The following is a 7,895-nucleotide window of genomic DNA, read 5'->3' as shown; positions in this document are numbered from 1 at the left end:
TTGTTGCAAATATTATAATCTAAAGAACAGAATGTCGCGATATTTGGGAGTAACGTTTACGGAGTTCAATTGGATATGGCAATGTATATTGTATGTCGTCTATTTCACTCAGGACCAATTTTTCAATCACCAGTAAACTTCTATCTGAAGAATATGTTTGACGCTTTTGTATAGAAAATATTTCAAGACTATATTTATTCATCAGTTAGAAGTTAAGTGACGATTGAAAAATCGGCTCCTAAGTTCTGTATTTATTTATTCTATTCCAATATCTTTATATGTGTAACACAGAGTCTATTAATTACCTATCTTAGTGTTTAACTTAATATTAATTTTAAGAATGTAGGCAAATATTTTCGTTGTAGATATCTGAAATGTAAAATGCAACAAAAATGCATCCTATGAATGAATAATTTTGTATTAATGTTATAGTTGCTTTGTTTAGATAGGTAGGAACTTAAATATTTTATTATTTATTAGGTACCGATTGATCAGATTTTGGATTAATTTTGTCTCTCTGTCTTTAAGGTTTTTCTTACAGCGACTTGCAATAGTGACTTTAACTGTTGTTTATTTTGGAAGACTCATGATCGGTTTCCGAGCACCTGTATTAGACGTTTACTTATTCATTTTCACTTCCTATAAAGGTGCTCAGAAATCGTCCAACTATCTTAATATTTTGCGGGCCGTGTTCGTGCGGTATTCTAGATTTTAAGGTAATTTTGTACATAATTATAATCAAACATGTGTAGTTAGAGTTTGGTAATACGAGATGTCAATCACTGTTAGTCGTTAGGTGTCATAATGAAATTGGACTTTTGTGTGAACCACTTAAATTGTATAAAACCTATGAATATGAAGGCCCCTCTTGAATATATGAGTAAAAAACAAAGTGTACCTACAATAGAACCTACTGAATTAGTTTAAACACTAGGTCTCACTTGAGTAAACATTCATTTTGTACAACAACTATGGATCTTCAACGAGGCAAGATGCCAGGTATCTATATTAATGATCGAATGGTCAATGTTATTGTGTTAGTAGTGGCTATATGATTGTCTAAAACACACAGGACTTATAACACAGATTGGCTGTCATGATTAACAGTCATGATCTCAAGAAATTTGTGTCTGAGCTACCGTCTGTTCAGACCTACCTATCCTCCAATTAGCCGATAATGGAATCCCCTACATCAATGAACGAAAATATTTTAGATGTTATGAATATATATTAATGTCCCAATCACTGTGTAGATAGACAATAGATACTTTTATACCATTTATGCGCTTGTACAATAAAAGGATAGCAAAAGAGGTAGTATGGTCACTCCAACAGTCTTGTAATGTAACCAATAGAAAAATATCACCAAAAATATATTAAAAATAGTCCTACATTCTTAGATATCGATTAATGCGTATTTACTTCAAATAGTTTAAATATTCTTATACAATATGAATAAAATGTATTACGATAATTATGAGGCTACAAAATATTTTAAAAGGTTTATTTTCGCATATTGTGAATTGTTACGCGTACTCTGTGATATATAATGATCTGCTTGTATTATACTGTGTAAATGTTAATAAATGTATGTAACGAAACGTAATGTATTGATGAAGCCATATCTTATTAGAAATAAATGTACAAGCATCCGTTGAGTTGTTGTTTTTTTGTCACACACTACTTTTTCAGGCACCTACTATTAGATGAAAGGATAACATCGCTACCTAATACAAACACCCACTGAGCAGTCACGGACACACATCGCTATTATCAAATTTTATGTAAATCAGCCAGTTTGAAATTCAATTGATTCTCGCGGGTAACATACGAGTTTTTTGTATAACAGTTCAGTGCGCTTGCGTCATCCAATAGGAGCATCTGAATTTCGGCGGATTATACACAAACACAATATACATAGGTTAACCTCAATGGAAGCGTGCGAATGTATTAAGTTGATAATAGTCTAGTAATGTGAAATAAAATGACAGTCACACATATTGATAACGAGATAAGGCACGCTTCCCTACAATAGGTACTGCAATTTGTAGTGAGTTGCTAACTAATGTTTTTATCATCTAATATCTTAGTTGTTATTTTGATATCATAGGCGTCGCACGGCATCACAATGTTTCGTTTACCAAAAACAATGCGCGCCGTCGGGCTCTATAAATATTTGCCGATAACCGATGTCAACAGTCTAGTGGACGTGGAAGTGGCTTTACCGAGTGTTCAGAAATCTGATGTGCTAGTTGAAGTCAAAGCCACAGCCGTGAATCCGTTTGACACTAAACAACGCGCTGTTAAGATAGGAAAAGAAGCAACGCCTCGAATTCTGGGCTGGGATGGCTCCGGAATCGTAGTGTCTAAAGGGGACAACGCAAACTTATTCAATGTTGGCGATGAAGTATTCTTTACTGGGGAAATAATGAGAAGTGGATCTAATGCACAATATGTAGCTGTCAACCAATATCTAGTAGGACAAAAACCAAAGAACTGGACATTTGAACAAGCCGCTGCTATGCCAGTGACTACGCTTACTACATTCGAGGCTATCTTTGATCGCTTGTTGCTCTCAGAGAAGGATAAAGGCAAGACTTTTTGGGTCATCAACAGTGCTGGAGGAGTGGGATCGGTCGCGACGCAAATTGGCAAGAACCTGGGACTTAAAGTAATAGGAACTGCATCACGTCCTGAAACTGAAGCTTTTACTCGCAAGTATGGGGCAGACATAGTCCTTAACCACACTCAAGAACTGATACCACAGCTGGAAGCTAATGGTTTGGTAGATGGAGTCGACTTCATTTTGGTGAATTACGATCCCGCGCCATATTGGGACAGTATAATCAAAGCTGTAAAACCTCAGGGAAAAATTTGTATGTTAGTGGAAAGCAGTGCTTCGGTAGATATATCAGCATTAAAAGATAAGAGCTTGACACTGGTGTACGAAAGGATGTTCACGAGAGTGAATTACAACACTGAAGATAGAAGCAGACAGTATGATATTTTTAAGAATGTATCAAAGTGGATGGAAGAAGGAAAGCTGAAATGTAATATGACCAAAACTTTGAGTCCAATCAACGCTGCCAACTTACGAGAGGCTCACAAATTGATAGAAGATAAAAAAATATTTGGAAAGCTAGTCTTGTCAGGATTTTAGTACTTATACATTAGGATATTAAAGATAAATAAATCTCAATTCATATATTGTTTATTATTTTGAGTAATGCATATTTTTATTCTCTACTCTCTAATCTCTAAGTATTTTTAGGGAAGAAGGAAGAATATTTTAGGAGTATTTCACACTTTTTACGTGACAAAAACCTATTTCGTAAACATAGGATTAAAAATCAAGCAAGAAGGTTTTACAGTAGCTGTGGATAGCCTAGCTGTCAGCTTAAAGTCAGAAAACCGGTCGAGTCACGATGTTTATTTTATTAATAAACCCGTCTCAAGGACGATATAATAGTTAATAATTTTACTGGATAGGTATTTGTTTAAGCAAAAGTGCAGTGTAACCCTGATAATTTGGTAAATGTTATCACTTGTGTTATTAATGCTTTACGCCGTATCTACCTAACCAGGGCACATATAGAATAGATAAGAACTTTGTTGGAGTTCCGTAATCAAATATAAAATCTTTCGGCTAAGATCAGACACCAAAATAAGTCTTCTCGAGATTAATCTTAACCAGACAGTTGCACAGTAGGTAAATGATATTTCGATAAGCATTATTTAGTCTCTCTATATAAGTATCTACCTTATAGCTATCTATCGATACGTGTTCCTACTCAGTGACGACCTTATATTGAGCTGTACTTCGGTAAATTTAGATTTTATGTACTTACATAGGTACTACTATTTATTAGATAAGTGCCTGTTATTCGTACGGAACCACTTTTCTACATGTAGACCCTGGCGCTTGATCGACTCATTCCAGCAAAGGTCATTGTCAAATATGGCAGCGAGTTACAGTAGATAAAGCTGAGCACACACCATTACGAGCAAACTCAAAAAAAGACAATAAGGACAATTTTTTCATAATTTCAGGCTTTTATGCCACTTTCCAAATACTTGGGATTTTAAGGTACCATAAATAAGAATAATAAATTAAATTAACAAATAGGTAACAGAAAAGGCGAGATAATCATCACGGATTATTTAATCTTACCTAATTAATCATTATGACAAAAACAATGTGATTAAAATGTTGTTTTCTAAATTCATACCTAGTCATGACAAAATCGCAAAATTAAATCAAATAAAGGTGCGAGCATTAGGTCTCCATCGAATGAGAGAAGCATCTTGCAAGAGTTATTAATAGTTTTGCCGATTGCGCCACAATTTTTTACGATATCTTTAGTCTGGATAGCCTGTACTGTTTAGACGGAATGCCGGGCACACAGCGATCCGTGTAGGCTACGCCTTACTGATTAATGCAAAAATGTATAGTCATGTGGCGTTTGAGTGTGTGTGTTTAGTCGGCGAGCGTACGCGCCGGTATCGTGAACCCATAACAGTGTGACGACGTTCTGATAATTGTTATGAAATAACAGTCGGACTCTAACAGTACACACATTATCAACGTTATAATTTCGCTCAATCAGTGGCTTTAAATAGATATAAAAGTAGAAAACCCATGAACGTTATCACTTACATCTCAGTTATTATTCTGGTTGCAACCACTACACACGCTTCGCAAGACAACATGTTTCGCTTACCAAAAACAATGCGCGCCGTCGGGCTCTATAAATATTTGCCGATAACCGATGTCAACAGTCTAGTGGACGTGGAAGTGGCTTTACCGAGTGTTCAGAAATCTGATGTGCTAGTTGAAGTAAAAGCTACGGCAGTAAACCCTATTGACACTAAAATACGTTCTCCGAAACCAGATATTGAAGCATCACCTCGTATTTTGGGATGGGACGGCGCCGGAGTCGTGGTCTCGAAGGGAGAAAACGCTAATTTATTCAACGTTGGCGACGAAGTCTTTTTCACCGGCGACGTGAGGAGAAATGGATCCAACGCCCAATACATGGCTGTAGATCAATATATTGTGGGAAGAAAACCTAAGAACTGGACATTTGAACAAGCTGCGGCTATGCCACTCACATCACTTACTGCTTTCGAGTCAATTTTAGATCGTTTGCAGCTCTCAGAGAAGGATAAAGGCAAGTCTCTTTTGATCATCAACAGTGCCGGAGGAGTGGGATCAGTTGCGACGCAGGTCGGTAAGAACTTGGGACTGAAAGTGATCGGAACTGCGTCAAGACCCGAGACACAAGCATTTACACGTGAATTTGGGGCAGACGTTGTTCTTAACCACACTCAAGATCTGGTACCACAGCTGGAAGCTAATGGCTTGGGTGCAGGAGTCGACTTCATCTTAGTTAACTACGATCCAGTGCCATATTGGGATACACTGATGAAGGTTATCAAACCTCAGGGTAGAATATGTTTGATTGTCGACAGCAGTGCACCGGTAGACATTAGAACACTGAAAGACAAAAGTCTGACGTTGGTATCAGAAATGATGTTCACGAGAGTGAAGTATGATACTGAAGATAAAGTAAGGCAGTATGAAATATTTAAGACTGTATCGAAGTGGATGGAGGAGGGAAAGCTGAAATGCACCCTGACGAAGACGATGGGACCAATCAACGCTGCCAACTTGAAAGAAGCTCACAAATTAATAGAAAGCAAAAAAATGATTGGAAAACTAGTGTTATCAGGATTTTAACTAGGTATTAAGTTTCAGATCTCAAAATAAATTCTCAAAATCCAACCTTTATTATTTTATTGTTGGTTGTTTAGTATATTTACCACTTAGTTAAATGGAAAACCATGGTATAAATCATGGTCATTGTTTACTTTGTTACTGATGTACCAGTTAAATTAGACACACCTGCATTTTAATTAATCGTCTGCCGTCTGACCTTTATAATGAACCCCATTACGATAAACTTGATATATTTACGATAGACTGTTCTTCGAAATAAGTTAAAATAGTAATGTATTTTTCAAAATAACATCTATTATTTCTTAAGCTTTTAGGTTTTTACACCATTCTAGCTACAATCTAGCAAAAAATTAAAATTGCATTTGTCACTTAACTTATCCTATAATGTACGATGGATTAATATTGCTTGCGCTTTTATCGTTGCGTTTTTGCAATTCATCTATCTATCACTTATCTATGTGGAAAAATTCTACCATGTAATAACAACATTATTATTAGGTAAATATCAAACGCAAATCAAGGACACTTTTCTCGGTTAAATTATATCCACAGGAAGGTTATTCAATATGAGATACACATTATGTAAGTATGAGTGAACCAGCACTTTACTGAAGAGCCATTTGCATTCCGATAAGATTCCATACTTTAGGTACCTACTCGAGAGATAAACATTTTGGCGTCGTCATTGTGCACTGATAACAACCGGTATAACCTCTTATTTCTACGTTTCAGTAATATTTTTTCCTTCACTTTCCGAATACGTGTAGCAACCAAAATGGCTAGTCTACCGAAATCAATGAAAGCTGTTGGACTGTACAAATATTTGCCCATAGAAGATGAAGAAAGTCTTCTGGACGTAGAAGTGAATTTGCCAAGTGTTAACGAATCGGACGTGCTAATCGAAGTTAAAGCAACTGCTGTGAATCCTATTGATGCTAAACAACGCGCTCCTAAATCTAATATAGAAACTACTCCTCGTATCTTGGGATGGGACGGCGCGGGAATCATAGTCTCGAAAGGGGATGGAGTCAATTTATTTAATGTCGGCGATGAGGTATTTTTCACCGGTGACTTGAGGAGAAGCGGTACGAATGCTCAATATATAGCCGTTGACCAGTTTCTAGTGGGTAAGAAGCCTAAGAACTGGACTTTTGAACAAGCTGCAGCTATGGCACTGACCTCGCTCACTACTTTCGAGTCTATTTATGATCGTTTGCTGCTCTCGGAGAAAGATAAAGGCAAATCTCTTCTGATCATCAACAGCGCTGGCGGAGTGGGATCGGTAGCCACACAGGTCGGTAAAAACCTGGGACTAAGAGTAATAGGCACTGCATCACGTCCTGAAACACAAGCTTTTACTCGAGAATATGGCGCAGATATAGTTCTCAATCACGCCAAAGATTTAATACCACAGCTAGAAGCTAATGGTTTCAGCGAAGGTGTGGACTTTATTTTAGTTAACTACGACCCAGCCCCTTATTGGGATACATTGATGAAAGTCATCAAACCTCAGGGTAGAATATGTTTGATTGTCGACAGCAGTGCTCCGGTAGATATTAGGCCATTGAAAGATAAAAGCGTAACTTTGGTATCAGAAATGATGGCGACTAGGATTAAGTATAATACCGAGGATAGGATCAGGCATCATGAACTTATGACAGAGATATCGAAGTGGATGGAGGAAGGGAAGTTAAAATGTACCCTGAAGAAGACCATGGGCCCTATCAATGCTGCTAACTTGCGAGAGGCTCATAAACTACTCGAGGAAAAACGTTTGATTGGAAAACTTGTGCTTACTGGATTCTAGTCGAAAATTGGCACCAAGTAGCACCAAAATTATATTGCATCAGTTTTTGAATCCCAAGTTTTAGTTTTACTTAATTTCTTAAATTTTAATTTTACATAATTCCTATAGTTTTCCTTATATCCTTATCCGAAATTAGTTTTCATTTCAGTTATGGTTGCATTTTATACAGATATATCGTCAATACTGCAAATGTTGAGTCGTTATGCGTAGAACAACAGTGTGCAATAGAGAACCTTGACTCTTGTCTGTAAATAGGTACACGAAACATATAAGAGGGCCCTGTGTTTTTATGATCTATACTAAATGTTTCCCAAAATTTTAAAATGTCCTGGGGAAACTACTTCCCGC

At 36.8% G+C, this 7,895-nt stretch overlaps 3 protein-coding genes across 3 annotated transcripts; all 3 read left to right on the top strand.

Annotated features, from left to right (window-relative positions):
• Positions 1-2,040: 2,040 nt before the first annotated feature.
• Positions 2,041-3,204, top strand: LOC135118421 (zinc-type alcohol dehydrogenase-like protein SERP1785). The gene has a single exon (XM_064040420.1). It carries the CDS (start codon positions 2,129-2,131, stop codon positions 3,158-3,160), a length of 1,032 nt encoding a protein of 343 aa, XP_063896490.1. The 5' UTR covers positions 2,041-2,128; the 3' UTR covers positions 3,161-3,204.
• Positions 3,205-4,457: 1,253 nt separating this feature from the next.
• LOC135118418 (zinc-type alcohol dehydrogenase-like protein SERP1785) lies at positions 4,458-5,785 on the top strand. The gene has a single exon (XM_064040383.1). The coding sequence runs from the start codon at positions 4,640-4,642 to the stop codon at positions 5,738-5,740; it is 1,101 nt and encodes a 366-aa protein (XP_063896453.1). The 5' UTR covers positions 4,458-4,639; the 3' UTR covers positions 5,741-5,785.
• Positions 5,786-6,253: 468 nt separating this feature from the next.
• Positions 6,254-7,604, top strand: LOC110378529 (zinc-type alcohol dehydrogenase-like protein SERP1785). The gene has a single exon (XM_021337831.3). The coding sequence runs from the start codon at positions 6,516-6,518 to the stop codon at positions 7,545-7,547; it is 1,032 nt and encodes a 343-aa protein (XP_021193506.3). The 5' UTR covers positions 6,254-6,515; the 3' UTR covers positions 7,548-7,604.
• The last annotated feature ends 291 nt before the right edge of the window (positions 7,605-7,895 follow it).

Source organism: Helicoverpa armigera, chromosome 2, assembly GCF_030705265.1.
Source record: "Helicoverpa armigera isolate CAAS_96S chromosome 2, ASM3070526v1, whole genome shotgun sequence".
In the NCBI taxonomy this organism is placed as follows: Eukaryota; Metazoa; Arthropoda; class Insecta; order Lepidoptera; family Noctuidae; genus Helicoverpa; species Helicoverpa armigera.
Note: the sequence above shows the minus strand (reverse complement) of the source record. Positions and strands in the feature narration are given on the sequence as shown.

Excerpts from the sequence above, each read along its gene's own strand:
- LOC110378529 (XM_021337831.3), top strand. The coding sequence starts at position 6,516 with ATGGCTAGTCTACCGAAATCAATGAAAGCTGTTGGACTGTACAAATAT.
- LOC135118421 (XM_064040420.1), top strand. The coding sequence starts at position 2,129 with ATGTTTCGTTTACCAAAAACAATGCGCGCCGTCGGGCTCTATAAATAT.
- LOC135118418 (XM_064040383.1), top strand. The coding sequence starts at position 4,640 with ATGAACGTTATCACTTACATCTCAGTTATTATTCTGGTTGCAACCACT.